General features: G+C 34.1%; 1 protein-coding gene across 2 annotated transcripts in view; it reads left to right on the top strand.

The window, feature by feature from the left end:
- Nucleotides 1–23,404, top strand: part of Pros1 (protein S) — a 96,912-nt gene that overhangs the window by 11,186 nt on the left and 62,322 nt on the right. For both annotated transcript variants that reach the window (XM_026405271.2, XM_026405270.2), the window contains exon 2: nucleotides 20,616–20,773. In XM_026405271.2, coding sequence (XP_026261056.1) covers nucleotides 20,616–20,773 — 158 coding nt within the window. The remainder of the gene's footprint in view (nucleotides 1–20,615; nucleotides 20,774–23,404) is intronic.

The following is a 23,404-nucleotide window of genomic DNA, read 5'->3' as shown; positions in this document are numbered from 1 at the left end:
ATTGTGTTTTGGGATGGACAAACAAATATTTTTACTGTTTATGAGCCAAAACTGCTTTCCTATTCTTTGTTTCTAATTTGGACTTTAGTATGATGCAAAGCATTGACTCGTCTATTTCAGTAATACATAAGAGTAAAACTTTGCCAAATGTGGTAAGTGAAGTACAAAATATTCAATTTTATATAAATAGGTTGCACTGATTGCCAGTTCACAAAAAATAATAGGAGTGAACCTGTGTAGCTAATTGGCCAGGTTTCAGGTGTGACTGCAAGATCCAAATATGTTCCTGCTGCAGTATGCATGGTACTGCATAGTATAGTTGTCTGCTCAACTTTAATATTGGTTGTCATAATTATTGGTCTTAGCACTCACTAGAATTTAAGGACATCAGTCAGTTTAGTGGGTTCAATTTAGAGACACTGGTCACTGAGAATACTGTAGCCTTTTGAAAATCATTCTGTTGCTCATATTAGGTCTTTAGGGAATAGACCGAGAAGGGGAGTAGCTGGGTCAAATGGTGGTTCCATTCCCAGCTTTCCAAGAAATCTCCATACTGCTTTCCAAATTGGCTGCACCAATTTGCAGTCCCACCAGCAATGAACAAGAGTGCCCTTTTCCCCACATCCTCTCCAGCACTTATTGTTGTTTGACTTCCTAATGGCTGCCAATCTTACTGGAGTGAGATGGTATCTTAGGGTAGTTTTGATTTGCAGTTTTGATTTGTAGTTTTGATTTGACTGCTAGCGATGGTGAGCATTTTCTCATGTACTTATTGATTGATTGAATGTCCTCCTCTGAGAAGTGTCTGTTCAGGTCCTTGGCCCATTTATTGATTGGGTTATTTGTTTTCTTATTGTCTAATTTTTTGAGTTCTTTGTATATTCTGGTTATTAGGGCTCTATCTGAAGTGTGTGGAGTAAAGATTTGTTCCCAGGATGTAGGCTCCCTGTTTATCTCTCTTATTGTTTCTTTTGCTGAGAAAAAACTTTTTAGTTTGAGGAAGTCCCATTTGTTGATTCTAGTTGTTAACTCTTGCGCTATGGGTGTCCTATTGAGGAATTTGGAGCCCGATCCCACAGCATGTAGATCATAACCAACTTTTTCTTCTATCAGATGCCGTGTCTCTGATTTAATATCAAGCTCCTTGATCCATTTTGAGTTAACTTTTGTGCATGGTGAGAGATAGGGATTCAGATTCATTTTGATGCAAATGGATTTCCAGTTTTCCCAGCACCATTTGTTGAAGATGCTATCCTTCCTCCATTGCATGCTTTTAGCCCCTTTATCAAATATAAGATAGTTGTAGTTTTGTGTCCTCTATTCTGTACCATTGGTCCACCTGCCTGTTTTGGTACCAGTACCATGCTGTTTTTGTTACTATTGCTCTGAAGTCTGGTATCGCTATACCGCCTGAGAGCATGCTACAGGGACACTGCTACATCGATGTTCATAGCAGCTCAATTCACGATAGCAAGACTGTGGAATCAGCCTAGATGCCCTTCAATAGATGAATGGATAAAAAAATGTGGCATTTATACACTATGGAGTATTACTCTGCATTAAAAAATGACAAAATCATAGAATTTGGAAGGAAATGGATGGCATTAGAGCAGATTATGCTAAGTGAAGCTAGTCAATCTTTAAAAAACAAATACCAAATGACTCCTTTGATATAAGGGGAGTAAACAAGGATAGGGTAGGGACGAAGAGCTTGAGAAGAAGATTTACATTAAACAGGGATGAGAGGTGGGAGGGAAAGGGAGTGAGAAGGGAAATCGCATGGAAATGGAAGGCGATCCTCAGGGTTATACAAAATGACATATAAGAGGAAAGGAGGGGTAAGACAAGATAATACAAATGGAAGAAATGATTTACAGTAGAAGGGGTAGAGAGAGAAAAGGGGAGGGGAGGGGAGGGGAGGGGGGATAGTAGAGAATGGGACAGACAGCAGAATACATCAGACACTAGAAAGGCAATATGTCAATCAATGGAAGGGTAACTGATGTGATACAGCAATCTGTATACGGGGTAAAAGTGGGAGTTCATAACCTACTTGAATCAAACCATGTAATATGATGTATTAAGAACTATGTAATGTTTTGAACGACTAATAATAAAAAAAAAAAGAAAATCATTCTGTTACTGTGCTGTACTTGCAATGTTTTCATGTCTCTGACTTTCTTTTTAATATATGAAAGCTGTGAGTCACAGCCAAAGATTACCAGATATTTGCATGAAAGATACAAAAACAATTGACCCCAAAGGAAGCAGAGGTGTTTGAAGTCACAAAAGAAAACTTTAAAAAATTTACAAGAATATCATAAATAAATCTGAGCAGATCTGGTATCCATAAAAAATACACTGTCATAAAGAAAGAAAAATTAGAGAACTAAAATGCAGTTTTTATGTTTAAATATGATTTCTACTTATTTTATTTCTTCTGTATATTATTTTTGTTTATTCTTCCAAATGGACTTTATAAATAATTTATAAAATTCCACAATAGTAATTAGGGGTTTTAGTGCAATTATATAAAAATTATAGGCTATTACCACTATTTGCTGACAATATGATTCTATATCTAGAAGACCCAAAAAGCTCCACCAGAAAACTTCTACAACTAGTAAATGAATTCAGCAAAGTAGCAGGATATAAAACCAATACCCATAAATCAAAGGCATTTCTGTATATCCGTGACAAATCATCTGAGAGGGAAATGAGGAAAACTACCCTATTTATAATAGCCTCAAAAAATAAAAATAAAAAAACTTGGGAATCAACAAAAGAAGTGAAAGATCTATACAATGAAAAGTATAGAACCCTAAAGAAAGAAATCAAAGAAGATCTTAGAAGATGGAAAGATCTACCTTGCTTTTGGATAGGCAGAATTAATATTATCAAAATGACTATACAACCAAAAGCACTATACAGATTTAATGCAATCAAAATCCCAATGACATTCCTCATAGAAATAGAAAAGCAATCATGAAACTCATCTGGAAAAATAAGAGACCCAGAATAGCTGAAACAATTCTTAGCAGGAAGAGTAAAGCATCACTAGGTAGCATCACTATACCAGACCTTAAACTATACTACAGAGCAATAGTAACAAAAACAGCATGGTATTGGCACCAAAACAGACTGGTAGACCAATGGTACAGAATAGAGGACACAGATATTAACCCACAAAATTACAATTATCTTATATTAGACAAAGGTGCCAAAAAATTGCATTGGAGAAAAGATAGCCTCTTCAACAAATGGTGCTGGGAAAACTGAAAATCCATATGCAACAAAATGAAATTAAACCCCTATCTCTCTCCATGCACAAAACTCAAAGTGGATCAAAGACCTAGGAATTAAACCAGAGACTCTGAGTCTAATAGAAGAAAAAGTAGGCCCTAATCTTTATCATGTGAGATAAGGCCCCAACTTCCTTAATAAGACTCCTATAGCACAAGAATTAAAACCAGGAATCAATAAATGGAATGGAGTCAAAATTAAAAGATTCTTCTCAGCAAAATAAACAATCTGTGAGGTAAATAGAGAGCCTACATCTTGGGAGCAAATTTTTATCTCTCACACATCAGATAGAGCACTAATCTCTAGGATATATAAAGAACTCAAGAAGCTAAGCACCAAAAAACAAATAGCCCAATCAATAAATGGGCCAAGGACCTGAACTTCTCAGAAGAGGGTATACAATCAATCAATAAATATATGAAAAAATGCTCATCATCTCTAGCAATTAGAGAAATGCAAATCAAAATTACTCTTAAGATTTCATCTCTTTCCAGTCAGAATGACAGCTATTATGCATACAAACAACAATAAATGTTGGCGAGGATGTGGGGGAAAAGGTACACTCATACATTGCTGGTGGGACTGCAAATTGGTGCAGCCAATATGGAAAGCAGTATGGAGATTTCTTGGAAAACTGGAAATGAAACCATCATTTGGCCCAGCTATCCCTCCCCTTGGTCTATACTCAAAGGACTTAAAAACAGCATATTACAGGGACACAGCCACATCAATGTTTATAACACCACAATTCACAATAGCTAAACTGTGGAACCAACCTAGATGCCCTTCAGCAGACGAATGGCTAAAAAAAAAAAATACGGCATATATACACAATGGAATATTACTCAGCAATAAAAGAGAATAAAATCATGGCATTTGCAGGTAAATGGATGATGCTGGAGAAGATAATGGTAAGTGAAGTTAGCCAATTCCAAAATCACAAATGCCAAATGTTTTCTCTGATATAAGGAGGCTGATTCATAGTGGGTTAGGGAAGGAAAGCATGAGAGGAATAGATGAACTCTAGACAGGGCAGAGGGGTGGGAGGGGAAGAGTGGGGGCAGGGGGTTAGCAAGGATGGTGGAATGTGATGGACATCATTATCCAAAGTACATGTATGAGGACATGAATTGTGCACATACTGTATATACAACCAGAGATATGAAAAATTGTGCTGTATATGTGTAATAAGAATTGTAATGCATTCTGCTGTCATTTATTTTTTTAAAAATAAAAAATTTAAATTATAAGCTAACTTGGGAGAAATTACATTTTTAAAGTATTGGGCTTTCCTGTCCAGGATCATGATATGAGTGAGATATATTATAATTTTTTTATGTCTTTCAATAATTTTTTTACCATTTGATCTTGAGTATGACTTGCTGTTTTTTTCTTTTTGTTTAAATTTTTATTTGTTTTTTTAGTTATATATGACAGTAGAATATGTTTTGACATATCATACATACATGGAGTATAACTTCCCATTTTTGTGATTATAAGTGATATGGAGTTACTACTGGTTTCTAAGCATTTCTTGATAATATCTCTGCAGTAGTGCTCCCCCACTTTATATTTTATGACTGGTATATGAAAGCTATGAGTCACAAAGATTACCAGATATTTGCATGAAAGATATAAAACAATTGACCCCAAAGGAAACAGAGGTGTTTGAAGTCACAAAACACAACTTTAAGAAGTTTTTTCTTTTTTTCCTGGTATATAGCAAAACTATTTTTTAAAAATTTCTCTTTTATGTCTTTTCCCATACTTTCTTGTTTGCACTAATGAATTTCTAGAAGATTCTCTTATATCTTATTAGTAAATTAACTTTCATCTCCACATAAGCACTTTGTCTTTGCCTATAATTATTTTGTGTTAAAATATACAGAACAGAATTTATTATTTTAACTATTTTAAATGTAAAGTTCAGTGCCATTAAGTAATTCACATTGTTGTTCACCATCATCCATCTGAATAAATTTTCATCTTCCCAAACTGACCCCATTGTATAGTAACTTTGCATTACACTTTAACTCTCAAAAAGTTCACTTCCACACATGTTGGAAACCACTGTTGTACTCTGGTTTTAACTATTCTAGGTACCTCATATAAGTGGAATCATATAATAATTGTCATTGTGTCTGGCTTCTTTTACTTTGCCAAAATTTTCAAGTATCATCCGTGTTGTAGTGTGTATCCCTATACAATATTTTTAGAGCATTTTTCTTCAGTTATTGATTACCTGGGAATTTAGATTAGTGAGGAGCAGTGATGTCTTTATGCCTCTTTGTCTTGATCCTGAGTTTAATGTGTCTATTAGTGTTTTATTAGCTAATGTTGTTTTCACTGTTGGCGTCTGCTGTATGCTCTTTGTCAAGTTAAGGAATATTTCCTACTCTTTCTTGATTCCTAATGCTTTATTTTTTAATTAATTTTTCTTAAATCAGAATTTGTTTTTCCTAATAGCTTTAGACAACTAACTTGATGGTGTAATCATTATTCTTATATTTCTAAAATAACAGGTACTTGGTCATGTTATATTTTTTGAAATATTTTCATATTAAAGTATTATACATTTCATTTAAGATTTTCTCTTTGTACTCCTATACCAGATAAGCTTCTATATTTCCTTTTCTATACTATCTTTATCAAATTTTTGTTACTACAATTATTTTACTCTTAGAAATTTAAATATAACTGAAGTTAAACTTGAAGCTGGGCTTTAATCAGCATCACAGTATTATTGATTTCAAATGGGGTCCTCTTTCCAAATTTTTTCTTTTCTTTTTATTTAGTAACTTTAGACATCAGTTGACTTCCCAATATGATAGGTAAATAATTTTACTCATCCTCTTTTCTTAAACTTCATCTCATTTAACAGTATGTAAAATATTTTTTCCTCCTCTGTAAGAGTGTAGAATATTTTCTCTGCTTTTGGAGTTTTAAAATGTTATTAAGAAGTGTTTATCTATAGCTCTTTTCTGCCTCATTTTTCTTATGTTTTCGAGCCTTATATCTTACTACTGATTAGGAATTTTTAAATTATTCTGAATGTTTGTTTGTTTATTTATTATTGTGTTGCTTGGAATTGAATCCCTGGACTCAAGTATGCAAGGTAACTGCTGTACCACTGAGCTTACATCCCCATCCCTATTCATTATTTAAAATTATTTTTCCTCTATTACTCTATATTTGGAATTTCTATTATAATGTTTTTGTGTCCTTTTTACTGTGCCTCATCATTTCTTTTAAATAGTCCACTTACTTATCATTTTCTACATGGAAGATTTTGTTGGCTTATCTTCCATGTCACTAAATTGATATTTAGTATGGTCCTTTCTGTTTCAATCCATCTATTGCCTTCTTTGTTTCAAAATAACATTTTAGTTTAGAATCATATTTTAGCTTTCCAGTGTTTCTATTTTCAGTGCAGTCTAAATTTGTTTCATGGATGCCAGATTCTCTCAGATTTATGTAGGATATTACATATTTTCAAAAGTTATCTTCAATAATCTCTATTTCATTTAGGGTCAATTCTTATTTGTCTTTTATCTATTATTAACTATGCGAATATCTAGTTACATTTGGCTATTATTATTTTGAAAATGAAAATCATTGCTTCATATGGAAATATAAGAAAAGAGTAAGATACCAACTACTTTGTTACTCTGAATGGAGTTATAAAATTGATCTGATGCTTGTTGTTTTGTTTTATTTATTGTTGTTTTTTGAGTGGAAGTGTCTCCCTATGTTGAGTACACTGGTCTGAGCTCTCAATTTTCCTGCCTTATCCTCTGAAGTAGCTGAGATTATAGAAGTGTGCCTCTACATTTGACTTTGATGCTTATTCTTAATATCAGTTGATTCTAGGACATTTCTGGTACAATATGTTTTAAAATCATTTCATGTATAGATTTGCTTTCTATGTACTCATTTGGTTTGACACTTAGTAGGCCCACTTTATCTGAAGCATAGTATTTCTCATGAGCTCTAATAATTTCCTTCCTCCATATTCACTTTCTAGAACTCCTTCAGGATTGATCCAGTATGAGTTTGCCTTTGTTTTCTCTTTGAAATTTTACTCTAGGTGTCAGGAGATTTTTTCAGTTTTTCTTTCAAAATTTCCATATTGACAATTATATTGTAATTTGCCTAAGTTTTCTCTTCTGTCATAAATGCACTATCTTCTTAAGTAATTATGAGGCTATTCATTAGGTTAATTTTAAAGTTCTTTTAAGTTCACTTCTCTGAAATATATGTTCTCAAGTCAATGTTCTGGTCTTTCTAGTTCATGCTGTTGGAAGGTTTTAATTTTTTTCTTTCATGTATCTGGTGATTTTGGTTATTTATTTAGTTATTTATTAGGTGGGAGGTATGGACTTCTGCTATAGTATATTTTGATCTTATTTCTTGTCAGTCCTTCATCTAAATGAGAGAGCAGGTAGCTTTATATATATTTACTTGTTGGTTTATTTATATAACTAATGTACATTTGACCCACTCTGTGTGTACTTGTTCATGTACACTGGGAAACCAGTGCTGTCTGTGTCACTGATGGAATTTGAAATGAGATGCTTCTGCTTGCTTTTCTCTCATTCTCTTGCTATTGTTGTTTTAGTTTCTGTTGCTTTCCAAGATCAGTGTAATATTGAGTGTGTATATTGGCTCAAGTCTACTTCTCCTTTATTTATTCCACAACAGTTTTTATTAGCTTTCACTCTGGAGAATTTACTGAAATTATTTATTGAACAGTGACCTTCCTATGTTCTCAACTGTGGTAGATTATTCCTCTTTTAAATTTTTCTCTTACTATAGTTTTAGTATGATCCTGGAGGAAGAACACATAAGTATTCTGTGTCATCATGAACCACAAACACCACTTGCTATGTTTTTAAAGAGCAGCTATAAATAGTCAGTAATTTCCTTGTCTTGTGTATAGTCTGTTCAGATTGCTATTAAAAAAAGAAATAAAATACTTCAGACTGTGTGTCTTAAACCATAGACATTTGTTTCTTAATGGTTTTGGGGACTGGAAAATCCAAGATCAAAGTTCTGGCCAGTTTTGTTTCTGCTGTAGGTTCTGTTCCTGTCTTCCAGATTGTTGCCTTTTTGTTGTGTAGTTTTTGCCTTTCTTTAGTGTGTGCACTCAACAGAGAGTGAGTGAGCCATGGAGAACTCTCTGCTATCCCTTTTAAGAGCTAAACCTAGGGGGTCAAGACCCCACCTATCTGACTCTCTTTAGCCTTAACAACTTCCTTAAAGGTCTTATTTTCAAATACAACTCCAGTGGTGGTCATGGCTTCACTATATGACTTTCAGCGGACAGACACTCAGTCTGTAACATTCTGCTCCTGGCCCACCCTACTCATCCATTCTTGCAAGCAAAATACAACATTCCATCTTAAATAGGCTCAAATGATTTTACTCATTCTAGCATGATTTCCAAAGTCTAATTTGTCATCTAAATATCATCTAAATCAAATATGGTTTGACTCAAGGCGTAGTTAATTCAGATGCATATTTCCTTTCCAGGTGTCAATCTGTGATATTAGGGAATTATGTACTTCTAAATGGCAAAAATGGAACAAGCATATAATGGACAACTCCAATTCTAAAAGGCAGAAATTTGAAGGAAAAAAAAAAAGTGGTCCCAGGTCCCAAGCAAGTCCAAAATCTTAACAAAATTAATTTCATTATATCTTGAGTTTTGAGGATTGTCCTCTTTAGTTCTGTGCTCTTCCTTCCAGGCCGCTGGACTATTGGTCCTACCTTCAGGAGCCATTAGGGTGGTGGTCCTACCATCTGGACTGACTGCCTTGCTGAATTGGGATACTGCCCCCAAGTATTTGGGTCTGTGTCCTCAAGGTTTCTGGTAGCTCTGTCCTCAGGGCCAGCAAGAGACTGTTGAAACCACAGACAGGCTTTAATTTACCCTTTGAAACCAAGGAGAACCTAGCCTTGTTTTGGGCCTGTGGAGGGAGTGACAGCCCTGACTATCTCTGAATGGTCTTCAAGGACATTCAACCCTTTTATTGAAAAATAAGCATGTTCAAGGCCATCCTTCATTCCCTTCCATTTTGTCTATTTCCTTTAGTCCCAGCTGGTAGCATTTTTTGCTGGTATAGTCTCATCTATAATTCTTGACTTCTGCTGAGATGGCTGATTACTCATCTCCTTATCAAATTGTTGTTCAGCCACACTCTTAGTTTCTCTTCAAAACAGTTTTTCTCATTTTTCACAATATAGATCAGCAGATAATTTTATAAATCTTTAAGTTCCTATTCCTTCTTGCTTAGGGATTCCTTCTTAAATTTATCTCTTTCCTCTTGTACTTTTCTCTAATCAGTAAGAAGGACTCCATCCACACCTTCAATACTTTGCTTAGAAATTTCCTCCACTAAATATCTAATTTCATCATTCACAATTCTACCTTCTACAAAATACTAGAACTTAATTCAGCCAAGTTCTTGTCAACAATACTCCAATTTCTAATAACTGTTTCTCATTTCTGCCTGATACCTTGCCAGATAGGTCTTTAAAATCCATATTTCTACCAACATTCTGCTGATGATTATTTATGTAAACTCTGAGCAGATGAACACTTTCTCTCTAACTTACTTTTCTTTCTGAGCCCACTTTTAAATCTTAATTACTATTTTAAAATACTTATTTCCAATTATAGCCACACTGGGTATCGAGTTACAATACATGAATTTGTAGGGGGGAGAGAGACACAAAAATTTGATCTATAATGCCCTATCAAGTAGAACACAAGTGACTATTAAAATATTTTGTTTACTGTGAAGAGGAAAAGATATGTTTTTCATTTTTCGCTGCTTCTTTTTAAGGTGGATCTCAATTTCTAGTAAATGCTTCTTTTCTTATTGCTAGTTTTATATTCTTTCTTTTCTCTGATTCCCATTTTATCTCCTTTTCCTAATAAATTATAATTTCATTTCATTGTTACTTAGATTGTGTCTTATTGGTTTTTGGCTATTAAACAAGGAATTTTGAGAGACTTATAAAACTGTATTGAATTATGAACACCTACTGAGCAATAATCCACTATTCTAAACAATCTCACCTCTACATAAACATTTTTAAAAAGTAAAAAATGTATCTCCTTAATTCCAGGAAGAGATCTCAGGATCTTGAATATGCTAAACACACATTCTACCACTGAACTAAGCCCTCCCCAGGACCTAGAGTCCTTTTAAGCCTCTAAGCATGCTTCAGAATTGATTATTTCAGAGATCTGGGGGAGACTGCATGAAGTGGGATATTACAGAATGAGGCCAACTCATTATTGGCCTTTAAAAATGTCCTGGGGTAGTTTGCCTGTTGCTTTTCCAGATATAAATATAGACACAGGCCAGTGAACTCATAATATTGATGCCATCCCCCGAAATAGGTCAAATAGAACAAAAACAAAATAGTTCTTGTGCAGTAATCTTTTGGTACATTACGTCAAAATCAGATGGTGTTTTGGTGTCCCAGTAGGTTAGGAGACAAAAAAAAGGGGGGGGGACACTAACTACATAAATATCTTGCTCAGTCATGTAAGAAATTTGTTGTGGCCTCATAAAATATAACTAGTTTGCAAAATATTAGTAGTCAAGAGAATAGAGAGAATTATAGAAAATTTATTTCTCATACTTTGCCAAATTCTGAACTGAGTCCCTTCACAGGAAGCATCTTTATTTATTATTCACTGAGAATGAACAAATCAAACAAATGAAGTGGCCAATATATTTTTTTCTGGATAATGAGCAGCCTATTCTCTTTCATGTAGAAGCATTTCTCTCTTTTTTTTGGGGGGGGGGGTGGATCGGATAACTATTATGGACTGCATTTTATTCTGGTGTAGACAATGGCATAGAGATGTATTCTCTCTCTCTCTCTCTCTCTCTCTCTCTCTCTCTGTGTGTGTGTCTTTTAAGAGTTAGTACTATAGATTAAAGGTATAATTAAATTCTGTTGTAGGGAGATATTCATTTTACTTCTGTTCTAGAATTGGGGGTCAGTGGTCACATTTTTTAATGACTGCCAATGGCTTTTCTACTTGTAAATAAATGCAGGCCTTCCTCCCACTAATCCAAATATTTTAAAGCTCACCTTTATATATGCAATTTATAATTCACAAATTGTTTCCTCCTTTTCTTCTCCTACATTTAAATCTTACCTAGACCTATGTCTTATGATCTTTGACTCTTTTAAAGTATTTCTCACTAGCTCATTTATGCTCAGTTCTTTCAAAAGATTTATGAGAGCAAGAGGTAGTAATGTGTTAGGCAGACAGGATTAAGGTCATAGTCACAGAAAAACTGACAAAAACATCTGTCATTATTAACTAAAGATTTTTTCTAAACTAAAGTAATCTTAATTTTCTTAGACTTTTAAGTTTAGGGAAAATATTCCATTTTAATAGTTGAGATGTGAGATACAATTACATCTCAATGTATTATGTGGTGGTTCTGTTTGTACAGTGAAAGCTATTTTCATCCAACAGTGAAGTATAATCAAAGAAAAAACACTCTGCCAACCCAAACTAGTCGAAATTCTCTTCTTGGACACATTCTTTCAGGGGCAGTTTTTCATTCTTGGGATGCCAAATAACAAAGGCCTCAGGAGAGACAGAGAGGGCAGAACTAAAAAAAGCAATGGACTTTTGGAGAGAGGAATTGGAGAACCATCTTTGCCAGACAGAGGTGCAGAATGGAAGAATTTAGCTATCATAAAGCTTGGAGCCTCCTCTATCTGCCACATCATCCCTATCTGACTGATTTATTTGGGACAGATCTGTGATCTTGCCCTCCCTGAACAGAGGTAGCAAGTTTGGACAACTAAGTGGGGAAGTGGGTAACCTGAGGAAAGGACTTCCCCTTGACTGAGATGGAACTAAAATTGACCAGTGAGTAATTTGCCAGTGAGACAGTAGTAAGCCCACTAAACACTATTGAGCTCTAATGAAAACAATAACAATAAATCAACTTTTTGGAGACACTACAATCCAATTTGTACTTGGAAAACACAGATTTACCCCCATGTGAAGGGAACTGAAGGCTGTGAAAATAATTTCAAACAAGGATTCTAGTTAATGTTTGAACAATGGTTGTATTGTTGACATATTTATTCCATGTGCTGTAATCAGTATTTTGAAGAAATGAATTAGCTGTCATCAAGTGATAATTACAGAATGATTTTTGAATGTAGCACGAGAAAAAAAAAACTGTAAGTAATTAGGTTTTTTGCCCTCCTTATGGAGACAAAGGTACATGTTTTAATTAGTGTCTGATTAAAGCTTTCATGTTCTAATCAGATGTTTTTTAAAAAAAAATTTAAAGAAAAAAAATCAATCCAACTGAGTCATACTTCCTTTCTTGAAAGACTCATAACTCAAGACTATTAACTCAACATTATCACCTAGCATTTTGAATCTGAATGTAACACTTTGCAAGTAACACAGTTGAGTTGTAACAAGGACTTTCTTCAGATAGTTCTTTTTTTCTTTTTTTTTGTTTCACAATTTTAATTTCATTATAATTAATTTTACCTTATTTTAAGTCAATTTAAATAATCAAGTAACTTAATCAGATCTAGAATATATTAAGTATTGAAATGGAAAACCTGTCATCATTTTAAAAGTTATAAAAACTTTCTTTTTTTGTTTTTTTTTGTTGTTTTTTTATTGTTTGTTCAAAACATTACAAAGCACTTGGCATATCATATTTCATACATTAGAATCAAGTGGGTTATGAACTCCCATTTTTACCCCAAATACAGATTGCAGAATCACATTGGTTACACATCCACATTTTTACATACTGCCATATTAGTAACTGTTGTATTCTGCTACCTTTCCTATCCTCTACTATCCCCCCTCCCCTCCCCTCCCATCTTCTCTCTATACCCTATCTACTGTAATTCATTTCTCTCCTTGTTTATTTTCCCATTCCCCTCACAACCTCTTATATGTAATTTTGTATAACAATGAGGGTCTCCCTCCATTTCCATGCAATTTCCCTTTTCTCTCCCTTTCCCTCCCACCTCATGTCTCTGTTTAATGTTAATCTTTTCTCCTGCTCTTCCTCCCTGCTCTGTTCTTAGTTGCTCTTATTATATCAAAGAAGACATTTGGTATTTGTTTTTTAGGGATTGGCTAGCTTCACTAAGCATAATCTGCTCTAGTGCCATCCATTTCCCTGCAAATTCCATGATTTTGTCATTTTTTAGTGCTGCGTAATACTCCATGGTGTATAAATGCCACCTTTTTTTTTTTATCCATTCATCTATTGAAGGGCATCTGGGTTGGTTCCACAGTCTAGCAATTGTGAATTGTGCTGCTATGAACATCGATGTGGCAGTATCCCTGTAGTGCGCTCTTTTAAGTTCTTCAGGGAATAGTCCGAGAAGGGCAATAGCTGGGTCAAATGGTGGTTCCATTCCCAGCTTTCCCAGGAATCTCCATACTGCTTTCCAAATTGGCCGCACCCGTTTGCAGTCCCACCAGCAATGTACAAGAATACCCTTTTCCCCACATCCTCGCCAGCACTTGTTGTTGTTTGACTTCATAATGGCTGCCAATCTTACTGGAGTGAGATGGTATCTTAGGGTGGTTTTGATTTGCATTTCCCTGACTGCTAGAGATGGTGAGCATTTTTTCATGTACTTGTTGATTGATTGTATGTCCTCCTCTGTGAAGTGTTTGTTCATGTCCTTGGCCCATTTGTTGATTGGGTTAATTGTTTTCTTATTGTCTAATTTTTTGAGTTCTTTGTATACTCTGGATATTAGGGCTCTATCTGAAGTATGAGGAGTAAAAATTTGTTCCCATGATGTAGGCTCCCTATTTACCTCTCTTATTGTTTCTCTTGCTGAGAAAAAACTTTTCAGTTTAAGAAAGTCCCATTTGTTGATTCTTGTTATTAACTCTTGTGCTATGGGTGTCCTATTAAGGAATTTGGAGCCCTACCCCACAACATGTAGATCGGAGCCAACTTTTTCTTCTATCAGACGCAGAGTCTCTGATTTGATATCTAGCTCCTTGATCCACTTTGAGTTAACTTTTGTGCATGGCGAGAGAAGGGGATTCAGTTTCATTTTGTTGCATATGGATTTCCAGTTTTCCCAACACCATTTGTTGAAGATGCTATCCTTCCTCCATTGCATGCTTTTAGCTCCTTTATCAAATATAAGATAGTTGTAGCTTTGTGGATTAGCTTTGTAGTCTCTGTGTCCTCTATTCTGTACCATTGGTCCACCCGCCTGTTTTGGTACCAGTACCTCAGATAGTTCTTATTAAAAAAAAATAATAAAACAAGTGTGGTAATGCAAAAAGAGGACAAACAGGTTTTGGAGGCTGGCTTACTTCTGTTCTCAGCTGCATGAGTGTGGTAAATCAACTCATCTACCTTGAGTTTTAGCCTATTTGTATATAAAATAGAAAATTATAGTCTACTTAGAATAGTTGTGATTAGAATTAAAAGGAGATGATGTAAAAACAACTTTCATATAATTATATGTCATGATTATTATGATGATAAAGAATGAAACTTTTTAGACATGCAAACAGGCCACTATGGTGGATATTTTGGGGCAGAACTTTGAATCTGATGGTAAAGCATTTCTAACCATATACTTATTTCATTCTACATTCCTGTAGTTCTTAGTTTGTCATCATGATGTCATGTTTTTATTTTTCTGGCAAAGAGCAGTAGACTTCTTTGAAAGCACACTGTTATTTACCCCTCACACATCAGATAGAGCACTAATCTCTAGGGTATATAAAGAACTCAAGAAGCTGAGCACCAAGAAACAAATAACCCAATCAATAAATGGGCCAAGGGCCTGAACAGACACTTCGCAGAAGAGGATATACAGTCAGTCAACAAATATATGAAAAAATGTTCATCATCTCTAGCAATTAGAGAAATGCAAATCAAAACTAAGATTTTATCTCACTCTAGTCAGAATGGCAGCTATTATGAAGACAAACAACAATAAATGTTGGCAAGGATGTCGGGGAAAAAGGTACACTCATAAACTGCTGGTAGGACTGCAAATTGGTGCAGCCAATATGGAAAGCAGTGTGGAGATTTCTTGGGAAATTGGGAATGGAACCACCACTTGGCCCAGCTATCCCTCTCCTTGGTCTATACTCAAAGGACTTAAAAACAGCATACCACAGGGACACAGCCACATCAATGTTTATAACACCACAATTCACAATAGCTAAACTGTGGAACCATTTAGATGCCCTTCAGTAGATGAATGGCTAAAAAAAAAAAAAAGTGCCATATATACACAATGGAATATTACTCAGCAATAAAAAAGAATAAAATCATGGTATTTACAGGTAAATGGATGGAGTTAGAGAAGATAATGCTAAGTGAAGTTAGCCATCCCCCTCAAAATGATTGTCAAATGTTTTCTCTGATATAAGGAGGATGATTCATAGTGGAGTAGGGAGGGGGAGTATGGGAAGAATAGATGGACTTCAGATAGGACAGAGAGGTAGAAGGGTAAGGGAGGAGAAATGGAGTTAGAAATGATGGTGGAATGTGATGGACATTATTATCCAAAGTTCATGTATGAAGACACTTATTGGTGTGAATATACTTTGTATACAGAGAGATGAAAATTTGTGCTGTACGTGTGTAATAACAATTGTAATGCATTCTGCTGTTAAATATAAACAAAAAATAAATAAGTAAAATCAGGTTTAGATTAAAAAAAAAAAAACCTGCTTCTTCCATGTGAAAGCCCTGGCTCTGTACCCATCAATAGTTGCTTGGCATAGCATGTTTGGCAACATAAAATGGCAATTCTTACACAATGTAAAATTGTTCTCTATTTGGTTCCCATTTTTCTTTGGACAATGTACCCTGTCAGAAATTTATTGCCTAGATGTTAGTAACCATTCTTTAACTTTTACTCAACTAGGGATGTTTTGACCCATTCCCCCTTCTACTTATGATTTTAGATTTCATGACGTTTGTTTATGGTTTTGAATCAAAGCAACAGTGACTTATGATTAACATGGCTTTGGACTATAAAAGGTGTAATCAAACTCCTGGAGGGGGATCAAAAGGTGTAGACTTGCAGCCTGCCCCTCAACCCACCAGCTAGTGGATCTGGACCCCCAACTGGTAATAAAACAAACAAACAAAAACACCACACTGTTAAATGGATGGGTTTATGGATTTATTTTATAAAGAAGAACAAATGTCTGATTCACTACACAACCATATAATTTCTTTTAAGAAGTATCTTGTGAGTGTCTGAATATAGCTGTTCCTTGGTATCTGGAGACAGGGATTGTTTCCAGGACCCTTGGTATACCAAAATTCATAGATGTTCAATTCCCTGATATAAAATGCTAAAATATTTGCATTTAACCTTTGCACTTCAGCCTTTATTCTGTAAATCATCTCTATATTAATTATAATACCTAATACAATGTAATACTACATAATTAATTTTTTGCTGTATTGTTTAGGGAAAGAATATAAGTCTTATATGTTTGGCACAGAAGTTACCATCATAAGCCTAAATACATAGAACATATCAATAACAACTTTTTACCAAAAAAAAATATTTTCAATGAGCTTCTGGTTGAATACACAGATATGGAAACCATAGACGTGGAACCTCATGGATACCTAGGGCCAACCATGCACAAAAGAAGAACATAGAAGTAAGAGGATAGGTATATGGACAGATTCTGACTTATGATTTTTTTACTTTGTGATGATGTGGAAATAATAAACTTTCAGTGGAAACCATACTTTGAATTTTGATCCCTTCCTGGGTTAGTGATATTCAGTATGGGTCTGATGCTCCAGATGCTGCGCAGTGGCAGTGAACCACATCTCCAAGTAGCCAAATGATCATGAGGGTAAACAGTGAATACTCTACATTGTACCATGTTGCTCACTGTGATGTTGGGTAGATTAAGTATATTAAATGCATTTTTAGCCTAACCATATTTTTAACTTATGATAGATTTATCAGCACATAACCCTATTTTTAGTTGAGAAGCATTATGTGAATTCCATCAGCAAGATTTGTTATTTCTGTAACTTTGGGTCATATAACTTTTCTCAGCTTCAACTTTTTCAATAGGAAAATTAGGATGATAGATCAGCATTCAATTCATTATTTATATGAAAATCAAATTGAATAATATGTAATTTGAAAATTATTATCTATCATACCAATTTAAACACTTCTGGGATTAACCTAGATGAAATAAAACATGAGCAGAGGTGTAATGATTTTCATTTTTGATATTGCACTTATCAGGGGAGACAATAAAACTTTTTCTGCTGTTTTCTGAGAACCAGAAATTGTAATGGATGGGTTCCAGGTCTGAGCACTGGAATGCTTGTGATCTAGTTCTGCGTTTGTCATTTGTTGAATTCATAATTTAGGACAAATATGTTGTATCTTCTTTGCTAATGGTTTGCCTCTGAAATGTCCCACAAAAGCTCATTTGTTGAAAGAATAGTCTCCAATTCAGCAGAGTTCAGAGGTGGGACTTTTAGGCAATGACTGGGTCATGAGAGCTCTGAGCTCATAGTGTATTAAACCATCAAACCCATTGACAAGCTGGATAGACTACAGGGAGGTACCTATTTGGAAGAAGCAAATCATTGGAGGCATGCACTGGAAGGGTTTGCTTTCTCCCCAGCCCCTTCCCCAGCACTCCCCAATCTGTGTTTCCTGGCTCCCATGCGCTGAGAAGCTTTCTTCCACCATGACGTTTTTGCCTTGGAGACAGTTGACCCTGAACTAAATCTTTTGAAACTGTGAGCCAAAATAAATTTTTCCTATTCTAAGTTGTTCTTTTCAGATAGTTTGATCACAGTACTGAAAAACGCACTTACACACCTGACTTTTATCATATTTAAAATGGTGGAGATTATTGCGCTCCTTTTTATGACACTTAGGTGGGCATTCCTTTAAACCTTCTCCATAGTTCTGAGTGATTGCCTGTCTCTTTCACAAATATGTATACCGTGAGTTAATATGCTTGGTCTATGTCCTTTAGTGGGGACCCTTATAGGAAAAGAGATTTTAAAATATTAATATCAAGTTCTTAATTACCAGACTTAATATTCTTTTTTTTCTAAATTTTCTTTTCTTTTTTTAACCTTTATTTTATTTGTTTTATTTTTTTTATGTGTTGCCAGAGATTGAACCTAGTGCCTCATGCATGCTAGGCAAGCGCTCTACCACTGAGCCACAACTCTGGCCCCAAACTTAATATTCTTAATGGAAGAAATGCTAAATAATGTTTGTAGGGTTTTTCTCCTAAATGTATTTGACCTTGATTTTTCTTTGTTATTGAATCAGTGTTTTCATTTTTCAGTGAAAATGTTACTGTTCAATGAAAATGTTATTTTTTCCCCAGAAAGAATCATGTTTTCTCTGAAGTTCAGTAGCTTCACATTTTTGACATATTTATTACAAAGTAACATGCTTACACCTCTTCCAAATAAATGAGAAAATTGCACATGTAAGACACTTTTATTGTTGACAGGGTTGAAATTTATCAGTCAGTAATTTACTTGACAGCATATTCCCATCTATCTTTATTACATATGAAGCCTTGATTTAATTTTTTTTCTTTTTTCGGTAGCAGAGGTTAAACCTAGGGGTTCTGAATCACTGCACCACATTCCTAATCCTTTTATTTTTTGTGTTGAGACAGGGTCTTACTAAGTTAGTTAGGGTCTCACTAAGTTGCTGAGATTGGTTTCCACCTTGCAGTCCTCTTGTCTCAGCCTCCGGAGTCAATTTAATCTTTATTTAATAAGCAGTGATAAAGATAAAGATAGAAATAAATAATACTATACAGGGCCATTACATTTAAAACTTCCATTTTGGTAAGTAAGAGAAATAGAGTAATATTTCTTACTTCCCTCTTGAAATAGTTTAAGTTATTGAGCTAGTAAGTATGATAATAATTGATTAGAACTTTTTTTTCTCTTTGTCACTTTTTGAGAATTTATTGTTTATTAACAGGCAGTAAAACCAAGGAGAATAAATTCTGTCTATATCACTTCTTTATCTTAGTAAAAAGTCCATTTACAATTAAAATCTGGATAAAATTTTTTTGTAAGTTTGATTGATACTTTTTAATTTTTCATTAAAAAACAACATCCTAGTCAACATACTAATATAATATAGGGAAAACTTTACATTTTTTACCATTTTCTTTAAATATAATTGCTATTACCCAGTTAGAGTGTCAACCTCTCTTCTGTGTATACTATTTATAAATGTGTAACTTTGGCTGATGTATATGGGTATATATTCTGGGTATAGTATCCTTCAACTTGTATTTTAAGATATATCTTTCAGATCTTTAGAAGAAGAGTACTTACTTTTATGCTGCATATTATTCCATAGTACAGGTGTATTTTAGCTTATTTTCTATTCCCCTCTTGACAGACATTTAGGTTGTTTCGAACTTTTATTTTGCCAACAATCTTTATATTATTTTCTTTATATTTTATTTACATTATTTAAGTGATTTTGTATTTAACCTTGTATATAACCTTGAATACTTTCCAGTATGAGTTAACTAATGTTTTAATTTGTGAAAGTTATTTATAAATTCTAAATGTTATTTTCTTTTTCACATAATACATACAATTTTCTTTAATCTATTGCTTAGCATTGAGCTTTGTTGTATTACATTGGTTGTTGTTCAACTATTTAAACATTTTTATGTAGTCAAAGTTATCAATTCTCTTTGTCATCTATTTCTCGAATTTTGCATAAGGTCTTTCTTTGCCATGGATTTTTTATTTCCCTGTATGTATAAATAATCAAATGTTTAAGACTATCAGGTACCTTTCAAATAGCTGCTTAGCCTATACTCCTGCATTACTCTATATCCAAGAGGTCCCAGAAGTTTTCTATTAAAACTGAGAAAGTTTATTTCTCGTGCTTTAAAGACAATATGGCTATAATTTTTGACATAATCATTCTTGCATGATGTTTTTCAAATAAAGCTATCATAAGGTAAATATTGAATATTATCAGGTGTGTTTAGCCTCATGCATGAATTGAATAATTTGTTTAGATCATTGTAAAAGTTCTATAGCTTCACACCTACCTTGCTTTCTGAGATATTAGCCAAAGTGTTTTTTATCTGCATCTTTTCTTAACTCCACTATAGCAATTTAAATATCATACAATTCATGGGCAGAAAATTATGTTAACTCTAATTCCTTAATAAAATAATATATCTTAGAGGGGAGATGAAAAATTTATTCATCTAAACTTGTTTTTTTCTTCAGTTTTGTCAAAAGAGCATGCTTCACAAGTCCTGGTTCGGAGACGCCGTGCAAACTCTTTACTAGAAGAAACCAAAAAGGGCAATCTTGAAAGAGAATGCATTGAAGAACTATGCAACAAAGAAGAAGCAAGGGAAGTCTTTGAAAACAATCCGGAAACGGTAAGAATTCATAGCCACTATCACACTTTGTCACAGAGTTGTGCTAAGCAATTCAGGGAGACCCTGTCTCTAAATAAAATATAAAATAGGGCAGGGGATGTGGCTCTGTGGTCCAGTACCCCTGAATTCAATCCCCAGTCCCAAAAAGAAAAAGAAAAGAGATCCCACACATAACCACTTCCATTTCAGGAGAAAGTACATTTAAAGGAAGGTGGGCTTGTTAGGAAGACATTACTGCCATAACAATATCTTCTGACTAATTCACTTATACCTCATTATCAGCAAATAGTATTGACCTCCTAGTTTGTAAATATTATCTCCTAACCAGAATTTGGTAGTATACAGGGTAGAGGAGACGATGTCTCAAGTACATATACATTGTGCGTATGTTATTATTACTCCACTTTATTGAATCTCTCCATTTAATATTAACCAGGCTCTAGAAACAAGGCCATTTAATGCAGAGCATTTTCACAGTATTTTATATGCTGAGTATACTTTACTTTATTCTACAAGCCCTTGGGAAGTTTCCTGAACCCACTCCTTATCAGTTATATTCTTCAGCATATCAAACCTTACATGTCAGTCCACAAAAATAAAACCATAAAGACCCTTAAATATCATATAGGACCCCCAGGCCTTATTATTAGTCCCTAATTCTTTTAGGAGAAGAAGTTCTTTAGCATGTCCTGTGGGTAACCCATGTGTAAATAGTGCTTTTAAGAAGCAGAGTGAGAGTGAGGGTTCCAATCTGATAACCTTCAGGTCAACCTCGATGTGATGTTTCTCCTGAGATGAAGGATACAGCCTAGAGCAAAAGAGAAAGAAAGCATGAACAAAGTACCTCTGGAACCTCTGCAGTGGCTCTCAGTGCCCTGAAAATAGAGGAGTAAGAATGAGCAGGAATTTTGTCTGTAGTTAGAGAATCTTTCTAAGACTGTAGGAACTTGTGTTCTCTTGGGTTACTCTTGAATCTTTTTTTGCCTTCACCTATTCTAATAGGTTCACAGAGAATACTTCCCAAAGATTAATTTTTAATCTCTTTGGGATTGAATAAAAATATTTCTCTCTCTGTTGTGTTGCTTTTATGGGTAAAGAATTGACAAGAAAAAAAAATATTTTATCAAACGCAATGTACTAGAATACATTATTGTGTAGAATTTTACATTTACATTACATAGTTTATATTTCCATAACAAAAAAGGAAAGTGTGCACACTCTAAATTATTATAAATTTTTGTAATAAAAATAATATAGTATATTTAAACAAACACATCCTTTTTTATTTTAAAAATTTTAAATATATAGCAAAGTAGAAAGAAAAATAAAATGAACTCCATTATTATACTCACCTCCCCTTCAACAGCTATCCATAATCTGTACTTTTATTTTCCTGTTCTCTATCACACCTACTCTAGTTTTTATTTTGTTTTTCTGGAATACTTTAAAACATGCCCAAAATACATTATTAATAAATACTTGACTTTGTATTTATAACATTGTAGACATGTTCTTAGAGCTTAGCCTCTAAGTAGCAAAAGTGAGGTAGAAGATCACGGGGAGAAGAGGAAAGATGGTGCAGAAGGAACACTCATTTAGGTGCTTCTTCATCTTCACTAATTCTTAAACTGTTTTCATTGACAGAAGAGAAAGTGATGGCAGAGGAGTAAGGCAGAAATGGGAGAAATGAAAGGGTGGGGGGAAGCATGTGTTACTGTTTATCATTTCCTGACCTGTGCCATCCTTAATGCTCTTAGTTCACATTTACCCTGATGCCTCCTCACCATCCCTAGCATATTCCTTTCACCATCATTTCATCACTCATTGAACCCATTTCTTGCTACTTCCAAGCTTTTCTGGAGAAAACAATACTGTTGTTTGAATTACTCAGTATGAAATCCCTTCCTTATAAACCAGTAGACATGTGTTATATGGTTTATATTTGAGAGGAGGAAGCAGTGAGAACTTTATACTGCATAAAGATATGTTTAGTACTTATTAACCTGGAACACTGAATATGTCTTTGTGCAGGAATTCTGGTTTTGCATAAGTATTTTTATGCTGTTAATGTTGTCTGTTTGATATATTATGACCTGAAAATGCTTTTTTGAACCAGCATGGGAAATTTACCATCAGAAATTTTTAACATTTTTCCCCCTTTTATAATGTGCATTCCTTAGTCCAAATTACTGATTTACAGACTATGTTTTGGTACATAGCCAATTTATATGAAAGATATTACATGCACAACAAATGCTATATGGTAATTACTTTAGTTCATTCCAAATATTTCACTCATATTCAACATTGAATCTGGTTTGAGTAATCATCATGATATAAAATGTATCAAATAGGCACTTAATCATTATGGAAAATTAAAAGATTTACAAAAAGGGGACATATGTGATTATATTTGTCATCTTAAACAGAACCTGCTTTTAGACTGGAAACTTTTGAAACATGATTTAATTGATCAATGGTCCTTTATTTTTAGTCATATTGTTGGCTTAAATTATCTACTGTTTGTATATTTTATTGCAAAAATAAATTTATAATGTGAAAATTAAATCTAAATTATTTCTGTCTTTAACATGAAAAATATTATAACATTTAAGTTGTAATTCTATAATG

Source organism: Urocitellus parryii, chromosome 2 (assembly GCF_045843805.1).
Source record: "Urocitellus parryii isolate mUroPar1 chromosome 2, mUroPar1.hap1, whole genome shotgun sequence".
Lineage (NCBI taxonomy): Eukaryota > Metazoa > Chordata > Mammalia > Rodentia > Sciuridae > Urocitellus > Urocitellus parryii.
Note: the sequence above shows the minus strand (reverse complement) of the source record. Positions and strands in the feature narration are given on the sequence as shown.